At 42.4% G+C, this 21,838-nt stretch overlaps 1 protein-coding gene across 1 annotated transcript in view; it reads left to right on the forward strand.

Annotated features, from left to right (window-relative positions):
• Positions 1 to 651: 651 nt before the first annotated feature.
• Positions 652 to 21,838, forward strand: part of MAP2K1 (mitogen-activated protein kinase kinase 1) — a 33,315-nt gene continuing 12,128 nt past the window's right edge. The window contains exons 1-5 of the mRNA XM_042039243.1: positions 652 to 975; positions 15,806 to 16,016; positions 17,598 to 17,744; positions 20,953 to 21,030; positions 21,518 to 21,569. Of these exons, the coding sequence (XP_041895177.1) occupies positions 896 to 975; positions 15,806 to 16,016; positions 17,598 to 17,744; positions 20,953 to 21,030; positions 21,518 to 21,569 (568 nt within the window). The 5' untranslated portion in view covers positions 652 to 895. The remainder of the gene's footprint in view (positions 976 to 15,805; positions 16,017 to 17,597; positions 17,745 to 20,952; positions 21,031 to 21,517; positions 21,570 to 21,838) is intronic.

The following is a 21,838-nucleotide window of genomic DNA, read 5'->3' on the forward strand; positions in this document are numbered from 1 at the left end:
CCCAGTCGTCCTGTCCAAGGGGTGACGTGCCCTGCTGGCCCGTGAGCCAGCCCTGGCTGGTGACAGGCCCCACGTGTCCTGGGCTGACTGACCAGCACTGTTCCAGCTGCCCAGGTCCAGCCGAGCTGTCACAGGACACCATTGTCCTGCTTGTTTGCTGTTGCTTCTCCTCTGGGATCCCTCTGCTTCCAATGCTTGTAATACTGCAGTTCACACGCCCTTTAGTATTAAGTAGCATAATTAAAAAAAAAACAACCAGGTCTTTATCGATTTGTGGAAGCAAGTTGATGTTAAAGCAAGGCAGTGCTCTGTTTAAGTCATCATAGAATAGGTTGGGTTGGAAGGGACATTAAAGCCCATCCCATTCCACCCCCTGCCATGGGCAGGGACACCTTCCACTATCCCAGGTTGCCCAAGACCCGTCCGACCTGGCCTTGGACACTTCCAGGGATGGGGCAGCCACAGCTCCTCTGTGCAGCCTGTGCCAGGGCCTCCCCACCGTCACAGGGAAGGATTATTCCCGATATCGCCCCTGATCCGCGGACAGGGCTGGGTCAGGGCAGCAGCGCTGTGAGGGCAGAGCTTCCCCCCCGGCCTCGCTCCCCGCCGTGCGCGTGCGCGCGCTCCCCGCGCATGCGCGCGGCCGGTGCGGGCGGCGCGCGCCGGCGCGGTCCCGGCCGGGCACATCCCGATCCCGGGCAGTGCCCACCGGAGCTCGGAGCGCTCGGAGCGGTGTCTGGGAGTCTCCCGGTCACCTGCCCGCAGCCCGCGGGGGCACCGCAAGACAGGGGAGTTCCCCCCCGAGTTTGCCGCGCCACAGGAAGTCCCTCGGACCTGTCCGAAGTGGGGCCGCGGCCGCTCCGTCCGCTCCCCTGCGCGCCGTGTGCGGGCGAAGATGCCGAAGAAGAAGCCCGGGCCGATCCAGCTGAACCCCGCTCCGGATGGATCCGCCGTAAACGGGACCAGCTCTGCAGAGTGAGTGGAGCCGGGGGCGGGGGGTGCGGGCCGGCCCGGGCCGAGCGCTGTCCGCGGGGTGCGGTGCTCCCGAGCCCGTCCTGCCCCGCACCCGCCCGGCCCGGCTGCCACAAACATCACAGGCGGGGATTCCCGGGGTACCCCAGGGTGGGAGATACTCAGAGTCTCCTCCGCGGAGTAAGTGGATGGTGCCTTCGGCAATAAACAAACTTCTGTCACATACGCGAGGGAAAAAAAACCTGGTGAAAAAACAGGGGGAAACTTGTATAACTCCTTTCTCATAGTCCGTGATGGTGTCTGCGGGGTTCTTAGCTTATATAATTACCTAGTAATCCCCAATTACATGTTTCCGATGGCATATTTCATAAACGTGTGTGTGTGAGAATTTATGCTGGAACCCGCAGGTTTGTAGAAAAGGTGTTTTGTTTTGTTTTGCCTCGTCCTTGGCTTTAACCCAAACAATCGTTAGTTTGAGTAAATCTGTTCTTCACTAATTGACATGTTGTGCTGGGTACGGCAGAAACAGCTTCGGAGCTCCTCTGTGTGCAACACAAGCATGACACTGTAAATGTGGGAAGGGCTGAGCTAATCACGGGGACACTTCTGGGGGAAAAAATACTGAATATTGGATGGTTGCATGTTGCTGATGAAGCCTCTGTTGCACGTTTCTCACGGATGTGGGTGGGCAGGGTGGCCTCAGTCAGGCAGACACAACACCAGCACCTCGAAGTGATGAAATGTTACAGAAGGTTTTCATTTGAGGTTCACGGATCGCTGTTCACACCTTGATTTTTAGACAAAGGTGTTAGGCTGGCTCTTCAGTGAGCCTTGAAACAAAGGTGCGTCCTGGAGGAGCACATTCCTGCCCCTGTATGGTCAGTTCGGTCCTCTCTGGGAGATGTAAACTGAGCTGCGATGTGCTGTTGTACCACGGTGACAGAGAGGATGTGAGGCAGGCTTGCAGTGACATGTGCAAGTCTTGGGCTTTAAAGTGCTCTGTATTCATCAGTGCCACATTTTCAGACAGGCTCAGATCTCGTTTAACCACCCAAACATCTAAAAAATAATCAAACAACCGAAACCAGATCAACCACAAAAGAACTGTAACCCCAAAACCAAGTAAATACCTCCCGAAAAATAAAACATTCAGCATCTAGCAGCTCCAGCTGTGACATTTCTAGTAAACTCTTTTGATGATTAACTGAGAGATGAGCTGTTTAAAAACTGTTCTTTGGCAGAAGTTACTGATTGTATCTAAGCATTATGATATGAATATTACACAGCTTTTGTTCTGGATTGAGAGGGGGAAAATACTGTTTTTTTAAAATTTGCTTGGGTAGCACTTTCCAGTCGATTTTCTCAAGGCAGTTGGGAATATGTTGATTTAGTCTTCAGGGATCTCTTTGCATTTTAGTCTTGTTCTACAGAATAAATCTGATACACCAATCATTTGCTGCTTGTAGTACCTGATGTAAATCACCTTGCTCCTGATATACTCAATATCGTATCTCTTCCCTCAAGAAGTGTCATTAATTTTAAATTGCTTTTATGTGTATGGTACTCATTTACTTGTTGGAAGCCTTTGGAGCCTCCTGGGAATGCTGAGTCTTTTTTGCACTGATGAACTGCCTTGCTTCATTTTCTGCACTGTGTGTTGATTTGGCTGGGGTCTGTGTGTGTGTTCCCCAGACTTCTGATGTGTGTCACACACAAGACCTTATGCCCAGCTTTTGCCAGGCTTAGAGGTGTCTAGTATTTTTAAAAGAAGTAGCTTAATGAAAGTAAATTCAGCAACCAGTTGTCCTATATACAGCCAGGATTAATTAATCATGGAAATATCCCCTCATCCTGCTAATTTTAAGCCCTCATTGTGAAAGATTTCAAATAGCAAAGAGCAGTTGCATCATAATTTGGAAATGTTTTTGGAATTAAGTTGAAAACAGTTTTGTTTTTCATTTCCTTAATCTGTAAGGTTGTTTATTTTTCTCCCCTCTCCTGCTCTGGGTTTTTTCCCCCTTTGGTCACTGGCTGAAGTCCTCAGTAAGGTGTTTGTGAGGCTGTTGTGCATCGCCAGGCGTTCCAAGTATGCCGTGCGTCCCTGCACTGCCATATTAACACTTTCTAAAGCTCTGAGCCTGCTATCATGGAATTTTGGCTATATGAGGCTCCATTTACTCGTTACATACACAAACCTGTCCTTCTCCAAATGCCTCCCTGATCTTCAGAGACGGGAAAGCATGGAAGGAGCTCAAATGACTTGGCAAAGCAAAAGGGAAGATTCCAAGCGAGGCGATGAGATTCCTGTCTGTAAGTGCATGAAGGACCCAAGCATCCAGAAGGAAGGAAGTTATTTAGGCCCAAAGGCAATTTTGGCACAAAACCAAACGGATGTGCATGGGCCCTGGGGAGTTGTGTGCTGGAATTCCGAGACTTTCTCACTGTCAGAGGGGGAAGGTTCTGTGACTTATTAATGCTTTTAGGAATGAGCACTTCTGATACTGTGACTTCCTGGCAGAAAGGAAGGGGAAAGGGAGGAAATGAAAGAAGGGGCTGGATGATTCAGGATGTCCTGCTTCACATGTGTGTCTTGTCCTCTGTTTTCATCCTTATTTGGTGATGGGAACTCATTGACTGAAGCAAGGGAAAGCTTATAGCATGTGGTGTTGGGCTTTAAGAGTATGCAGGAGGCCCAAGTCTCATGTGCATGACTCTTTTATCTTTTTGCCTTTCTTTTTCTCTTTTTTCTCCCTTGTTTTCTTGGCAAGGTAGTATAAAAGGGAGTTAGGGCACTTAAAATTAAATACATGTATCCCAAATATTTTAATGAAAATTTCACAATGTTTCTCTGCAACAGTAGATTTTGGTACTTGTAGCAATTACTTAACTACAACATCCTGTACAAATAATTTTTCTCGCGGGCCTTCCCAATCCCTGGCTCTGCCCAGTTGGACAATAGAGACAACTTCTTGAAAGGTTTTCCTGTGCCCTGAGCTTCACTTCTGTTTCTGACACTTCCCGCAGAGTTGCGGTTGCACAGAGAGGGCTGAACCTTTCTGCTGCTCTGAGCTCTGTGCTGCCTGAGCTCCTCACACTGAAACCAAGATGACACTGGCCAGCTGCGGTCTAATTTCATTCTGCTGCCTTCAGAGCTGCACAGATATAATTGTGCGAAGCTTCTGCAGAGAAAGGAAAAAAAACCTAACCAAACCTGAATGAAAATTAATAGAAAGAAAACTCTTTTGGCTGAATGATCTGGGATAGTTTAGTGTCTTAATAGCCAAAAGAAACAAGAACAAATCTCCAATTTATGTATTTATGTTTCTTTCAAACTTCTGACTCCCTGTTGCTTTGAATATCTGACAGTTTTCACCCAATCTTTTTTTCTCTAAAGCCAACCCAGCCCCAGAACATGAAGTAGAAAAAAAAGCAGGTTTTGAGATAATGCCGCTTTCTGTATTAGAATAAGTTTTTTGTTCACATGAAAAGAAAGGTACTTCATGAAGTTCTTTAATTGCATCTTTAAAATAAAAAAAAAAAGTCAGAGAGAAGGGTCAAACTAACTGCTCTGAAGCATTACATTTTACCTTGTCTCAGTAAATCAAAACAACTTTCCCAGCTTGGGTGTTAAAACATAAACTTTCCAAAAGTGCCTGGGATTTGATTAAATACAAAAATGGAAACAATTCTTTTTAAAAATTGAGCGCCACTGACTTTTATGTATTTTATGAGCTTTGACATGGTGGGATTGAAATGTATCTTTTTTTCTTTTCAAAATATAACTGTGTGTCTGTTTTAGCAACAATTTGTGTCTCCCAAATCAAGCCTGAGCTGTGATGTCTGCAAATCTCAGATGTGAAGTGGCAGCTACAATAGGAGGTTTGTGTATAATTAGATAAAACTGTTAGCAAAAAAAGTAGACAACAGAATTTGCATCTTCTCTGAATATGCTGAATAGAAATGGGTCCTTGAGAGGAATTTAAGATGCTGTCCATAGGTTTTTACCACCTTAGGAACTGTATTTTTTTAAAAAAAGAAAGAAAATCTAAAGCAAACTGTGAGTGAAACCAGGTCATCAGGCACAATGTGGTTTTTCGGGGTTTTCTCTTTTTAAAGCCTTAATTGTAGTAAATCTGTGCCTTAGAACTGTTCAAGCCAGAGAGTAATTTTGCAAAAATGGGTGACTGCAAATTCCAGTCATAGGTTGAGTATTAATTCATCAGCCTTTTCTTGTTGTTGCTGTTTATTCTGGTTAAATTGCATTTAAGGAAGTCTCTGAATGGCTGGTGAGACCTCTGAGTGCAACTCCCTGTATTTGCTTGGCAAAGAAAAGTTTAGGGATTATGCAGAACTGGTTTGCACTTCAATTTATATTACAGTTTGCAATACACAATTGCTCACTTACTGTATATCCTGCCATTTTCATGTTTTTCAGTATCTTTCTCAAGGGAGCTTCAATTTGGGTTTTTTAGGAGTAGAAGGGCAGGCTGTGTCCCATCAGAGGTATGGGGTTGTGGGACTTTAGGTTTGGGGTTTTGGGCTTTAAGTTTCCATTGTGGACTCTTTCCCAGTGCATCCTATTCCAAGAGGATTTGTCCTCCATGGAGTAGTTTTTTTAATCAGTTTTCTTGGATGCGCAATTAGATAAAAGGAAAGGAAGATTTTCACAGAGTTGTTCACTTTAATGCTTGCAGGGTCATTTCTGCCTTCCTCTGGGGGGGATTTTTTATTTAGTTTTTTTTCCCCTTTGGAATTCCTTGGACTTCAGGGGAGCTTTGTGCCTGTGTGTAGTGTTCTGGAAGATTAGACCCTAGAATTTTATGACTGATCTGGTTGGATTGCAGTTGCATTCAATATACATGTAGAATTACTGCAAGCTTGTAAATATTAGGGGGAAAAAAAAAAGATAAAGAGAAACTTTTTTTAAAATCCCCTACTAATGAAGGATTAATAAAGCTTCCAAATACATGTGGTATGAGAGAGTGCATTTTAGATTAAAATATATTCATGCATGGCTTTCTCTTTTAATGTGCTTGAGCCTGGCATAGTCCTTCACTGAATTAGAAATGCCATTTTAATGTTACTTAAATATACTAATAGAACACATGATCGGTTATAATAAAATAACGAAAAGGCAGAGCCTGCAGCACCTCATGGACTTCTATTATTTCTGGATACATGTGCTGAAAAAAATTATGACTGAGTGCACGCCAGTAGTACAGAAATTAATGTATGGGGCACGTTGACCTGTGCAGCTCTTTCTGGTTATAGTCAGCTTTTTGTTGACAATTATGGATGTAGGAAGGATTTTAAGACATTTAATACTGTCTTGTTATGTTCAGTCAGTTTTAAGCATAATGATGGTAATGGAGGAATATTTAGTTTCTAAGATACGTCTTTTTCAAAAAGCTTAAATTGGTTTAGGGGAGTTTAAAAACTGGGTGTAAAAATAAATGTTGCTGAGGAAATGTGAGGAGAATGGGTGGTGAGGGAAGTGCAGCTGTACTCATGGATCCAGCTGCTTTTCTTGTCCTTTAAACTGAGTCTGCAGCCAGTCACAGAGGTGTGATTTCACAACAGAGCTTGTGCAAGATCCTGCTCCTTCTCCAGAAGTCTCTCCTCTCCTGGCTGTGCCCGAGTCTGCCTGGTGCTGCTGCTCTGGCTGAGAGCTCACCCACCAGAGGAGCCCAGAGGAGTTTTCAGAGCTCTCTCCACCAGCATTGGGGTGGCTACACGGTCGGCTTGCCCAGGGAAATAATCCCGCTGAAAATGTGCGGTATTTTCAGTTAATTTGTAAATGGGTTACTTGGGAATGAGTGGCTTGGGGCAGAATGGGACCATCACCTCCCCTGGCAGGAGCCCAGGCCTTGGCAGGATCAAGTGACACAGCACTGGGAGCCTGAGAGGGACTACTGAGAGATGCTGGAATTCAGTAATTACAACAATTTCAGAGTAACACATCTTTTAATTGAGTAGTCTCAGGTCTCTGTCTCAAGAGGAACAAATCACCTGTGAGACCTTCCGGTGTTATCTCGTAGCCAAAAACAGGGATTGAGACGGTTGGCGTGAACCCAACACGTAGTTGAATTATTTACTGGTATAACAACTGTGCTGCTGTTGTTAACCTGGAAAAAGGGGTTTTGCATTAGCACCAACTTAAAAAAAACCAAACATGCAAACTGTGGGGAATTTACATGAGGCAGAAAATACACCAGCCAGTTTTTAGAGTGGATTTTGACTATGTATTTCACTGTATACAGGAGAAACATTCTGAAATGAGCTGAGAAAGGAATTTTCTATGAGGTCTGATAAACCTTTCCATCTTACTTTTAGGTAGTTTATTCCCTTTCAATTACTAAGTCCTAAATTTTCCAGTAAAAAAGCTCCTCCCCCTTTTTGCCTATGTTGCCCTTTTTACAGCTGTATTTGTTCTCCCAGCATTGCCCTGGGGGTTGACTGGACTGTGTAAAGTGTGGAAATTCCACTGCCAGAACACCAGAATGTCTCTTGGAGGAAGCAGTGTGAGCTGGCGAAACTGAATTTTTGGGGATCATGTTCTTTCTTCCAAAGACTTCTTAATTTTTTTTTTGAGGAAGCAGTGGGTCTCTTTTTCTAAACTAATTTCTAAACTTGTGTTGCTAGAAATTAGTAATCAGATGATTCCTGCTTTGGTACATGCTCAGTATTACTCAGACAAAGTCGTGGTTACACTTTGGAACAAAAGTGCAAGGCTTCCTGCCCACGGCAAGGGAACAACTGGGAAAGGCTCATTCAGTGCTCAGCATCTCTTGGCAAACATCTGTTGAGGAGCCTTTGTCATTCTGAGTCTTGTCTGAGCAGGAGGAGAGTGCATTCCAGCAGGGAGAAGTTCTGCTGACAGCTGAGGATGGGATCTCCACCTGGATCCAGCCTCCCCACAGGCATCCAGCAGCAGGAAGTATCAAGTGGTGTCCCTGACTGGGGATGCAAAAGGAATAAGGATGGAAGCAGATTATTTTACTTTGCATCCTGAGCACCAGGATGGAGATATTCCAACAGTGTGGGATTCTTTGGATGAACAAGTATCTTCTTAAAAACCTCCTTAAGGGTTTTTAAAGCAAACCCTTGAAACTTCCTGGCAACTCTTCTCCCTTTCTTGCAGGGTTCTGTACAACTCAGCATTGTTCTGTGCTTTTCCAGAACTTTTTTCTGTGTTGGTGGGAAGATGAGTCAGCAGATTGCAGAATGCATTCTTTTGGGAAAAAAATGTTCTCTTTGGATATAGATATGTGACTATTTCTGTATGTATTGGTACAGTCTATTCATATATTAAGTAAAAGTTATCAATTTCTTTTGCTAAATGGCCATGCTGACAAATGTTCAGTGTTATGCAATCCATCCATTTGAAATACAGGCAAACCTTCCATCCCTGGCTTCCTCAGAATCCCAGTTATGGGGGGGGGTTTGTCTGTTTTCAGACAGTTTTTGGCAGTTTCTTTTCCTGGTCCCTGGTGTGGTAACTGTGGGTCTGGATGGAATTTGTCCTGCTGTGCTGCGGGCTCAGCCCTTGCATGGAGGAGTCTCAATTCTAATCCTGGCCTTTTCACGAGCCTTGTAAACTGATCCTGTAACTTCATCTTTTTTATTATTGTAGTGTCCCTCAAAGGTTGTGTAGCTACCACATGAGAGAGTTGGGAAGATACTGTTACTGTAATTACTGCATGTGTTCATCGTTTGTTTTTATCATTATATTTAACTTGTACTTCAGAGACATGAAACAATGGAAATGCAGGACTTGGGCAAATATATGTGTCAGCTGATGTTCAGAATTTACAGTTCTGTGTATCCTCTGTGTTGTGCTTTAAATATCCAGTGAAGAAATTCATTTTTCTGTCCATAAGGAAGTGTTAATTGCCCTGTGGTTCCTTTATCCTGATGATGTGTAGTGTTGGCTGGGAAAAATCAGTGATGCAGAGGCATATGAAAGGGAGATGGAGAGCTTGGATTTCTGGTTCTGAAGGTTTGGCTGTAGAATTTCTTGACTTGAGATTACAAAGTTGATTTAGGGCATATTTTGAATGCAGCTCTACAGTAAGTCCTGAGGAAGCCTCTTAACTCAGAAAAAAACCCCAAACTCCCCCTCTGTGGCATTGTTTAGCCACATAGCTCAATATGCCAAAGGGGTGCCTGAGGCTTGCTGGCAGCTCCTGCTGCCACTCAGGACAAAGGGCTGGAACACGAAGGGATGGCTGGGAACAGCTGCAAAAAATCTGGTGGGAAGAGGCACCCAGGGCATGAATTTGGAATGTCTGTGCCACTGCTGGCAGCGGAGGCTTCTCTGTCTGGTGAGCTCTGCCTTCAGCTCACATGTGTCAATTGATGTGCTTTGCCTTAGTTGAGAAAAATGCAATGTTTCATGGGATAGTGGTGAGGCTGAAGAGAAGGAGAAGGAGGCTTAAAGCAAAGATTCCCCCCCAACAGCTCAGCCTAGAGGGAGCTTTGGAAGTTCAGCTGTCCTGTTGGTTGGAGACTCAACAGGAGACTTGAAGTTGTGTCACCTGTTTTCTTCTTTAAAACACATGCCTTTCAGCCTTAGAAAAATGAGAATTTACGTTAAATTAGGGTAGCAGGATGCTCTTCTGGACAGAGCAATGGTTTTCTAATAGTTTTGTTTTACATGCCTTTTACTGAGAAATAGATTTTAATTGAATGTCTGCCTCTTACTGGGTATTTTTTTTTTTTCCTGGCAGTATTAAACTTCACCCCATGCCCTGCTATGTCACTGCAGTGTGGAAGTGGATAGTATGTTAGATATTAGGGAAAAATTCCTCCCTGTGAGGGTGGAGAGGCCCTGGCACAGGCTGCCCAGAGCAGCTGTGGCTGTCCCTGGATCCCTGGAAGTGTCCAAGGCCAGGTTGGACGGGGCTTGGAGCGCCCTGGAATAGGGAAAGGTGACCCTGCCCATGGCAGGGGGTGGGACTGGATGAGCTTTAAGAAACCAGTCTGTGATGTTCAGATGATAAATTCACTTAGAAATCCCACCTAAATACATGGGAAATTTTTAAAGATCCTCTAACATGTTGCAAGGATTGAAAATAAGCAGGGGTTGAAAACCAGTGTATTTTTCCAAAACAGACTCCTTTGCATTTATAGGGAATTTGGATTTTTTTGAGTTGTTGCTCTAACTGCAAGTTTTATGAGACTGCACTGGAGTTAGCCCAGACAGACACCTGTACTCTAAGCTGGGAGACTTCTGGAATTACGTTTATCTTCCATGTTATTCTGTGAACTGCTCTTTGTTAAAGGAAAAGTTTAATAAGAATTTGTCTTGTTGCCCGGGTTTGGCAGAGTCACACAACATAGTAGTCTGTCTTCTCAAAACCACAGAATGTCTTCATGTTCCTAATATTTAATTTCAGCTCCCTGATTGAGGTTGTTCATGGAAATTTTGTAGTGAACTGCCTACTTTCTTCTCTAAATTGACAGTTGTGTGGGCTTGGGGAAAGCATTAATGTCACTGTTCTGGAAAACAACCCCCAAGCTTTGTATCCTCATGCGACAGGAGATCTGAAAGTGAAAGTACTTTTTGATGCTTTTACTTATGCTAATTTTTCAGCTTGCAGCACTGATAGTAATGCCTTTGAACAGATATTTGACAAATTACTGGTAAAGACTCTGACTTTTTTTCTTTTCCCCCTGCTACATTTTTTTCTTCTCTCTTTGAACTAGACTTTAGAGTTGAATAACAACTTAACTGTAGCCTTTAGGGTTGAGTGTATGATCAACTTAGCACTAACATGAATTTAAAAAAAAGCTCCCAGGGATTTGGAGTACCAGTGTTAATTAAAGACTTATTTTCTGTTTTTTGTTACGCCATTATGTGCTAGCAGACTAAAGGCAGCATTTCTCTTCCTATTACGGCTTCCAAGAGAACAAGTGTGTTCTAAAATGTTAATGCATCTCCTCCAGGAGCGCTTTCCTCAGTGCTGAGGTGGCTGTCCACAAAGCCAGGAACTGAGAATCTCCTCATGCCTTCTGTCCATCTTTGTGTGCTGAGTGCTCTCACTCTGCACAATCTGTTACTCCTCCCTGCCCAACCTGCATGTAGGAAATACAGGTTTGCTCATTGTCCCTAACTCACTGCTCTGTCCCTGCAGTGCCCAGCTGTGTGTGATGTGCACATGTTTGCAGTGTTTATAAATCATGGGGGGTTGGATGTTTAAAAAGAAAATCTGAAAAAAAAATCTACAACCAGCCCTTAAAGGAATAGTGTGATGGGCTCAAAAAGTGATCTGGTGATGGGATGGTGTTTGTGACACACCTTGTCTGTCCAGCGATTTGTGGATAAGACCATGTGCATGTCTGGGAAGCAGAGAACAGGATGTTCAGTGCAGCAGTGACTCGAGGTGTTGCTGTACATTTATTTGGGCTTGTTGTGTCCAGCCAGGATTCTTCTACCCAAGCACAAACTTTTGGCCATTGTCAGAAGGTGAGGGACTGGGGGGAGGTGAGAAGTTAAAGATCCCAGATGAGCTTGCCCAGGGTAAGGTGTTCCTGAGTCTGAAAAACTCCCACATCCCCACGGTGTGATTCTCCTTGGAAAACCTTTCTCACCTGCACAACATGGCAGCAGAAGGGCTGGATGTGGCTTCCCCCAGAATCTCAGATGGACAGGGAGAGAGCTGAGGTTTCTCCACACCCATCAGGGGTTGTTGCTTGGGGAAGGTGGGCTGTGTTTGTGTGCTCTGAGTTCTCTGCGTCCTTTTCAAACTTGGGAGGTTACAGAAGTGCCACGTGGCCAGGGGGATGCTGCACTGTCAGAATACTTCCTTGAGTACAGAAAGGAGGAAGTAATGTGAGTTAACAGGAAAGATCCTCTGATCAAATGTGGGTGGAGAGAATTCCTCCTCTAGGGCACTTGGTACCTTGTGCCACCCTTGGAAGAGAGAAAGAAACAACCAGCTGTCTCAAAAACTTGCCCTGAACATGTATTTTTTTAACTTTCCATTTAGTCAGGAAGAGAGAGATCTTGCAATAATTGTGAAGACACTGCACCGTGTGCAGAGGTGTTGTCTGCTGGCTGTGCAGGATATTTATCCTTCCTGCCAGCTGAGTAGGAAGGTGTTTACTGATGGTGTTCCCTGGAATTACGCTGTTTCTTTAACAAATGGAGGAAGCAGCACTGACCTCTCTGTGGCTTCATCCCAGGGATCACCCTGTGGAAGCTGGATCCCATCCCTGGTGCAGTTTAGTGTGTGCTTGGCTTTCAAACTGCTAGCAATAAATTAAATGATAACCTATTGCTTTAGAGTAGTGCTTGGCACCGTGGAGCCCTGAGCTGATTTGATGATTTCCTGCTTTGATGGATGCCTGGCAAAGGCGTAGTGCCTTGACAGTGAAAAACACAACTCCAAGACTGCAGCAGGTAATGGTGATGAATTTTAATAGGAATCTTTGTCTCTGAATAAAAGTTTTATGTAAGATTAAGTAACTACTAGTGCTCCTGGAGACTTCAGCTGCCAAAGTTCCTTAATATTTTCATGGTGCCTGGTGATGAAGTGTCTGAAGTATTCCCTCTTCTGTGTTCTGTATGTGCTGGTTTCATTCAATTTGTAAAACTTCTGTGTAATGATTTACTTTTCCACCTGTTCCTCTGTGCTTTGCAGCTTGCTGTGATGCTTTTATCTGGGGAGGGTCCAGGTAACAGTCTCAGTTACCAATTAGGGGAGTGTTCTTACAGTAGTTGGAGTTAAAAACTGAAACTACCAAAGTCCTGCCTCCTGGAAATGCTCAGAGTAGTTTACCACCACCAGTTTTGATGACAAAAATACTCTTATTTACCTATTTGCATTTTTAATTGATTAAAATTAAAATCTGGTCCTTCAAGCAAAGGACCAGAATGAAATAAATCAGTTCTTTCCTGATGCCTGATATTCAGTTACCATAAAACTAATTATGGTTCTGTTCTTATCATAAAACTAACTGCAGATGTTGGTAGTTACATTCTGAATAGTGATTCTGACAATTTATTGGGTTCATATCTTTCAGATTAATTCACTTTACAGTTAGGGAATTGGTCCTAAAAATCTGAGAACTTTATTGCTCGTCACTGCAAGTAATGAAGGTTTTACCATTAGAACTTAGAATGATCTGGTGATTTTTACTGGTGGTCACAGTCAGTGGAGAAACCTGAGGTGCTGAAATTCATGAGATCAATACTTTCCCATCTGTGAGAGCCTTTGGAATCTCTTGACTTGTATTCAAGCAGGAACCCAAGCAATAATTCATAGTTTCAAGCAAGGAAATGCCTGTTTTAAGTGAATGCCAAGTTTATTTAGGTTGAAACAGGCAACTTATAAAAAAGAACTTCATCCAGACAAACATTAGACTAAATAGATGTGATAAATGCTATCCTAGCAATTTTTTTGTTCCTAAAGCATCAGCATGACAGTTGTTTGTTCCATCACACCAGCATTCTGTCTGCTCCAAGTCATGTGCTCGAGCATCTCTGTGTTGTCTCCAAAGCCAAAAACCCCCTTCTGCCTGAGAAAAAAACTGAATAATTGTTTTCTTCAAAGCACAGCAAGGAAAGCCTTGTTGCATCCTTTTTCTGTGTTTCTTTTTTTTTTTTTTTTGTTTGTTTTGGTTTTTTTTTTCCAAATGGACAGCCCTGCCTTATTCAGCAATCCTTAAAATGACAGCAAGTTTCTTCTCAAAACTTGTAAATTATAATGAAGGCATGAGTTCTGTCTTCTCACAACAGTGATTTTCCAGGGTAGAACATGGAGTTTGTGTCCAGCATTCATTGCTCTGGATTTTATTGTAGGAAAGTAAGGGGTGCTTAACTTTGGTTCAGTTTTTCTCTTGTGATCACAGTGTAAGAAGAGCTGGTTCAGGCATGTTCTAGGAAAGACACACCTCACTTTGACTTCAGGCTGGGATTTGTTTGCTTCACTGGGTGCATTTGAGGGGGAAAAATAATCTGGTGATTAATTATTCAGTTTTGAATTTCTGAATTTCAAAAAATGTGTTTCTTTCTTAACGATTAGCCTTTAAAACAGGGTCAGTAAAACAGATTAACTTGGATGCCATGCTTATGGGGATTCTTTAGTGGGGATACTCCAGGATTATTGGTGTTTGATTATACAGGTATAAAATATGGTATGAGGACAGAAATAATGCTTCTCTTTAAAAGAGAGTATAAAAATCATTTCATTTGGGTGCAGATATTTCATTTTTAAGCTAAGGTAGAGACAGCTGTGGTAGTATGACTGCAGCACAGTAAGTACATGAGAATTTCCTCTGTCAGACTGCTGAGGATTGGAGCAGCTTTGCCAAATTGCATTTGCCCAGGGTGAGAGTTTTGTGGAACTTGCTCACCAGTGTGCCCTGGTCATCTTATGCTTGGAGTGATAAATGTCACATTAACTCACTGAGCAGAACTTTCCATCAAAGGTCTCATTCTGTTTCCTCTGTTTTGCTCAATCACTTCCTAAGTGAGTGTGGCAATGACATCCTGTCCCTTGGATTTGCACTGAGTAACGGAGTCGGAGCGGCGGCGCTTAAACCTTTCCCGGGATTGTGGAGTAAGGAAGAGCTGGGAATATTTCGTTTTCATAAAATAATTGCCTCAGTTGAGCCTTGCACACAGTCCAGCCAAGGTTGTTTCCCTGCCTGGGAGTGCAGGCTCTCTAATGAGTGAGTTGAGGGGTTTTTATCCCATCACTCTGTCTTTCAGCTGAGTTTGTTGCTTGTTTGTCATTGTTTCTTGGAGCATCAGCCTCACATCCTCTCTGCTGACCAGCTCCTCACTGGGTGTGAGGATGTCCCTTTGTACTACATATTTTCAAAGTGAACATTTTACAAAGTGATGAATAGAAATAATTTTGATTACTGGTGAAATTTAATTAATTTTTTTAATGGAAAGTAGTTCCATTCTTCATACTTCCTGAAGAAATAGATTCTTTTCCTCAAATTCTTCATCCTAGCAACACTATTGCCTGGGAACATTGCATTATATTTGGCAAAGCAAAACAGGTATTTGCTGTTAAATATTTACTCTTGCAGCAACGTATAGTTGCAGTTGGAAGCAGGAAATTTTAAAGGAGCTTTTAAGTTGTCATATTGGAATGAAGTGTTTCCATAGGAACTGAAGTTATTAAAATGTTCCTGGAAAACTGAACTTGTGTCTGTAGTTCCAAACTTAACTACTGTATAAAGTTTTGTTTTTCTATTTTTTGTTGCTTAAAGATGTTAAGACGAGGTTTCCAGAAGATGTGTCCTTAAACAAAATTAAAAATAAGCTTAAAACCTTTGGGCCAAAGACTTATATTTCCAGTGACTGTGTTTTGAATGTGTGTTTGGCTGGGCTTGATGACTTTGTAGTGATACCAAAATAAGAAACTTCTGAATGAATTATTGGTTATACAGTTATGTGAAAATCAGTCAATAAAACATTTAGGCAAACTCTGTAGGAAATTACAACACAACCTTGAAAACACACAACTAAAAATAGCGTGGAGTGCTGTGCTGTGATTCAGGAACTCTCTCTGACCAGAAATGCAGAGTCATTAAGCCACTCCTGGAGGTGGTGAAACTCAACATGCATGGATTTGGGCAAGACCTCACGGATGGGGAAGCTGGGTATCATGTGTTTGCCATTGTTTTATCTGAAATAAAACACAGTTTACTTAAATCAGAGTTGCAGTGACACATCTCATGGGGGTGACTGTGCAGGCTGGGTCCTTCTAAATAACGTGTGCAGGTGCAAAAATGGAGTGATTTAACTCTGACCTCTGTTCCCTCACTCTTCCTCTCACAGCACTGCTCAATGCTGCTCTTCTTTCTTGTGCAGGACAAATTTGGAAGCGCTTCAGAAGAAGCTGGAAGAGCTGGAGCTGGATGAGCAGCAGCGAAAGCGCCTGGAAGCATTCCTCACCCAGAAGCAGAAAGTTGGAGAGCTGAAGGATGATGACTTTGAGAAGATCAGTGAGCTGGGAGCAGGGAACGGTGGTGTGGTCTTCAAAGTGTCTCACAAACCCTCTGGCCTCATAATGGCAAGAAAGGTGAGGGGCTCAAAAAGAGCAGCTGGGGGATTATGTTTATTAAGGACATTGTCTCTGAAATACAGTGACTTTATTTAGAGAAATAATTGGTGTTGGTACAAAAAAATTACTATTTAATGCAAACTTTCAGAGAAGAGGATGTGTTTCCAAATGTAGGAAAGGCTGCACTTCCTTATCCTACATAAGCTTCCCAGTTTTTCAGAAATAGTGTCACACATGTTAGTAATGAAAGGATGGGCATTTGTTCCTCCCTTTTCCCTCTCGCTGAGGAGTAGAAGGCCTAAAAGAAGTTACTGGAAGTTAGGGAAAAGTGGCAATATTCTGTATTCTGGCCAATAAGTTTAGATGAATGGAAAAGGTATCACCTGTCTTAAGAGCTTCCTTCACACAGGCACAGACCAGAAAAGGGCCTCTGGATGAGACTGGAGAAGAAAAGAACTCAAAGAAATGGGAATGAGGGAATGCACTGGAGTTCAGTGACATCTCCTGTTCTGTAATTGCATCCTGGGGTGCAGTTTCTGTGCAGGAGGGGATTGTCCTTCTGTGAGAGTATTTTTCATGCTTTACAACCTGGGGCAGTTGTGACCTAGTTTGCAAGAGAACTGAGATTTTTTTTTGACTGAAATAGCTTGATGTTTTAATTCTCATTTTGTTTACATGAGAGGCTTTCACTTCCTCTCAGTATCCCTGGGAACAGAACACTCATCCCAGGTCCCATGGTTTTACTACAGTGGGTGCTTCCATTTTTTTTGATTGAGAAGCTGGAGACTTAAGATATTTCTTTTTAAGAAGAGGACAGTGTTATCTTCAGCAAAACTAAAGGAAAATGTGCATGTGCTGACTAAGAATAAACTATGCTCAGGACACTGGCAGTTTGGGGAGAAGCAAAGGAAAATGCCCAATTCTGAGGTGTGAGAGTTAAAAAATACACAAATCACGGAGGTTTTCTTGAACTAAATCAATCTAATTGATTTTTTGTTTTTCACCTACTGTGGGTTTAACCGGAAATTTTGCCCAATTCGTTAATATTTGATGTAACTGAGATGTTTGCTGAATTGCAATTTTTCTTTCATCTATTAACTGAAATTCTCTTTCCATAATCTTTCCTTTCACAAGAGAAATACACTTGTATTGTATGGGATAAACAGTCTAGTGGGGAAAAAGCACTGGGGAGTTTTTAATTGGAGGTTCAGCTCATTCCTTCCACTAATGCTTTACAAACACCTGTACAGATATTTTTCAGCAGCTGCCTCTGAGTCAGTGCACCTTTGACACATTTCCCTAAGGAAATGTGCTGAAACAAAAAGTTTCTGCTGGAGAAGGATTTTGTGGAAAGAGGATGAAATTCCTGCCTTTTCATGGGTGCTGTGTTTTAGTGTTTTGCCTTGGCCACTAAGAAAACAAGGATGGATTATTTTACAGATAAATTGTAGAATAATTCAGGTTGGAAGGGGCCTCTGGAGGTCCTGAGATGCTCAAAGCAGAGTCAGCTCTGAGATCAGAGCAGGCTCAGGGCCTGCCAGGTATTGAAAACCTCTCTGAATGGCACAAGTAAATCCTGAAGAGTGGCTTCTTTTGCAGTTAATCCACCTGGAGATCAAGCCAGCCATCCGCAACCAGATCATCCGGGAGCTGCAGGTGCTGCACGAGTGCAACTCCCCCTACATCGTGGGCTTCTATGGAGCCTTCTACAGCGACGGGGAGATCTCCATCTGCATGGAGCACATGGTGAGTGCTCAGAAATGGCATATTTACTGGGGATTATTCACTGAGCCTTCCTGCAAGCCCTCAGTGCCACCAGCACTGCAGTTGGCAAAGTTCACTGCTCGACTAAAGATGTGGTTTGGATTTACTCTGCAAATCCGAGGTTGGGATTGATAGGAGCTGTTTTATCGCCTTCTCCAGTGTCTGCCCTGTACAAATGTGGCCTCCCAATTGCTTCTCTTTTATCCTTTTGCTGTATTTCAAAATATTTACCCAATCCTGCTACTTAAACACTTGTTCTGATTGGGGTTCAGCTTTGTTTTTTCTGCAGAATGGACCAGATCACTCTGATACTGCAGCTATGCAGATTCTAATTTTTTCTTATTTATATGAATCCATGTTTTGTCCCTTTTCCAAGTTTTACAGAAAATGCAAACATGAAGAAAAGTGAACAAGCCCAGAGGGATCTTACACAACTCTTTTAATGCCAAAAAATATTTTTAGCTGTGTTTCATTTTAATACAAAGTACACATTCTTCTCGACATCTGTTTGCCTTCCTCCAGCCATATGGACTCAAAACATGAAAAGTAAATTTTCTGTAATTAAAGGACAGTCAAATTTGTTTCCTCACTTGGTAGAGGTTTTTAACAATATGAAACACAATACAGCTGAAGACCTCTTTATTTTTTCCCTGAGAAGAACTGTTTCTTTGGAGAGAAGCTGTATTTTTTTCTGGAAAGTGCATGTGATTGTTTTAATGCTTCTCTGGTCCCTCAGAATTTTTAGAAGGAATCGATGGTTGCTTAGGAACGAGCGCTCACGATCCGGGTTTCAGGCATGTGAGAGCCAAAGGGAAGGTGTGCATCCCCCAAAATACAAATTCCTGCTGGGAATTTGAAAGTTAAGCTCTCAAAATTGAAGAGAAGAGTGAAAAAGAGGAAAGTAGGTGTTAAAAAACACTGTCTGGGCATTGTTTGAGATTATATTAAATGTCACAGATGTGCACAGCTGCAGTTGCTAAAGGAGCTTGTGTGTTATCACATTCTAGAGAGAGGTGGTGGTCCAGGAGATCATATGGAGAAACAAAAGGCCTAAGGAGCCTCAATTTATTTGTCAATGAGAAAATCACCAGCAGCAGTCAGGGTTTGGAGGTTCCTAAGCAGGGAATAATGTATCTGACAGGAATATTATGTCTGACAGCAAATGTTTTCAATTTAAGAGAAGGCAGGATGAAATCTGGTGTCTCAGTGCTGAATCTGGTCCAAGCCAGACTGGATACAGTGTTTCACACATAGAACAACTGATCAATAAGTTATGAAATCAGAAGAGAGGTGGATTATTTAAATTATAGTCTTAATTTATCATTAAGCTTAATGCGGATCATTGGTAGTTTTTGATCTCCTTTTGGATAAAAGATTAGATGAAAGTCTCCATTGTGGTCTTTTTTCTTCAGTTGTTACCACTCAGAAATCTTATTTTTAGCAGTGGGTTACAAAACCTAAGTAGGATTGTGAACAAAAAGTTGGAGGTGGAACAGGAATGGAACTTGAGTGTTTGATATTTTTAGGTACCTAAATTCAAGATCAATGCCTAACTTTGCTTAGCAGCAGGTATTTAACAGGCAAAAGGACTGGAGGCAGCTCCTGCAAGACACTGAAGGCTGCAGCCAACACGAGGCAGCTGAATTGTGTTCAGCCTTGTGTAGGATCAAGGCTGGTCCTCAGGGAAGGGAAAAAAAGTGTTTTTTTCTGTACAAAATTATGGTTAATTTACCAGTGTCTCAGCAGAGACAGCTGTCTAGAAATTCAGACTGGTTTTACAGGAGATTTCTGGAGATATTTTTTTTCTGCTGGTATATTTTTAATCAAGTTTGGAGTATGTGGGTGTGTTTTTTACAAAAATACATGATCAAATAAGTATTTATATACTTCCCTTCTCATAAGAGTTACAGATTTTAGTCTTCAAATAATAAACCTTTGTGTTCCAGTTTTTTTACTTTCACCATGTGTAAATGTTGATGAAAACTTCCAAAGTGGAGGTTAAGGCAGAAGGCAATTAATTACTCCAGTTGGATTTTTATGTCAAAAAAATATTAATAACTGTGAGTGATCCAGTGCTGATCCAGACAATTGGGTATGGTTTTAAATTTGAAAAATAACTTTTCAGTTTCTTCTTTGGTTGTATATTCTCTGCTCCAGAGAATCTAGACCTTATGCACAAGTCTATTGTTGAATCAGTTGCTAAAAATAAACAGCATTTTTCCCAGTTTTCCTTTTGAAAAGCTCTTAGCAACAGTGGGATATATTTGCCTTTGCTGGGGGTGTGTGTGCATGCAGGCAGTTTATTTAATCTAATAAACAAGGTCATGGCTTACCAGGGAACCTTAAAAACATTTCTCCCTATTTTGGTTCTTTCTGTGCCAAACCAACCTTCCATCCTTGGAAGTGTCACCCTGGACCTGCAGAACTGACAGAGGCACCTTCTGCTGTGTGTAGGATCTGCTCCGGGAGAGGAGTGGAACAGGGATCTGGGTTCTCTTGTGATCATGGGGTGCCACTGGCACAGGTGCTCAGAGAAGCTGTGGCTGCCCCTGGATCCCTGGAAGTGTCCAAGACCAGGTTGGACAGGGCTTGGAGCACCCTGAGCTAGTGGAAGGTGTCCCTGCCCATGGCAGGGGGTGGAAGGAGCTGACTTAAAGGTCCCTTCCAACCCCATCATTCTGGGATTTTCAAGCAGAAAACTCTGTCTTTTCCAGTATGATGAGTTTTCAGCCCCATAATCAGGATCAATAAAGTCGTTTCTTTCTGTCCTTGGAAGAGGAGGATTATCATGGATGGCTATGACAAGAAAAATTGCATTGGACTGAAAACTACAGAAACCTGTGAAATCCTTCCTTCTTGCTTGTCACTGTTTGTGGACTGTGCTTCCTTAAGGAGATCCAAACCATGGAAATGCTGCTCTGGAAGAGCATTGTGTGCAATGTTTATTTGAGTGGATGTTGTTAGTGGCCAAATGTTTGTTTAAAATAAACATAAACCTGACTGATTCCTCCTGAGGAGCGATTTATTTGTTTCAGATTTGCACTACAACAGTGTTAAAGCAGACATGAAAAGCAACTTTGTTTTTTGTGGGTTTTTTTTTAAAACAAATTTAGGCTTCAGTTTACAGCCCTGTTTGAAATATTTTAGAGCAATTTGATTCAAGTTCAACTATTCAAATATTTCTTATTAGGATGGCGGCTCCTTGGATCAAGTGCTGAAAAAGGCTGGGAGAATTCCAGAGCAGATCCTGGGCAAAGTTAGCATTGCGGTGAGTGGGTCCATGGGAATGGGCACCTCTGGGGCTTGGTTGGGCAGTGCCACATCCGGGACTGAGGGATGAGGGAGAAGGGAATATTCCCAGATTTTGCAGTCTGTTGCTTTCTCTTCTAAAGCATCTTTGTACGTGGTAACTGTGGGCACTGGAATGAGTAACACATTCTGGTGTGTGTGCTTGGAGTTGCTGCTTTTGGATCAGTTGATGCTTCTGGATAAGAGCTGAATTAACACTTCCTTATTTTTCAATATTACCTTTTCATCTCCATTCTGCAAAAAGCTCTGTATGCAGAACTTCCAGGAAGGGCTTGGATGACTTTGTTTTTCTGAGGCGGAGATATAAATTAAAACTCAGTGTTGATTGGCAGTGATTACATTTTGGGATTTCTGTTAAGCTGCTTTCAGATGGAATTTTTGTACAGACAAAACATTCAACTCTCTCTTCTGCTTCCTAAATTAATTTCTTTTTCATTTGTCTCTAGGTAATAAAAGGACTCACATATCTGAGAGAAAAGCATAAAATAATGCACAGAGGTGAGATAAAAGTTTGTGTTGTAACTTTTCTTGAATATAATTTTTATTCACATTAAAATACCTCTTTTTCTCTATGATTGGTTCATCATGGTTCCATATGCCTTTGGTTCAAAGGGTTTTTCTTGGGCAGTGTAAGGCAAACTTTCTGTTTTAAATCTAAATCTCTTACCATGACTATCAGGTATCTTCAACTTTTGTCTTCCTGCAGCTTATCTGGGTTTTTAATCCATGCTTGAACCTGCTGTTCTTGCATTATATGTGCGCACAGA

This window comes from Corvus kubaryi, unplaced genomic scaffold (genome assembly GCF_017639235.1).
Source record: "Corvus kubaryi isolate FWS band 111438036 unplaced genomic scaffold, C.kubaryi_AGA036_p1.0 37394, whole genome shotgun sequence".
Classification (NCBI taxonomy): Eukaryota; Metazoa; Chordata; class Aves; order Passeriformes; family Corvidae; genus Corvus; species Corvus kubaryi.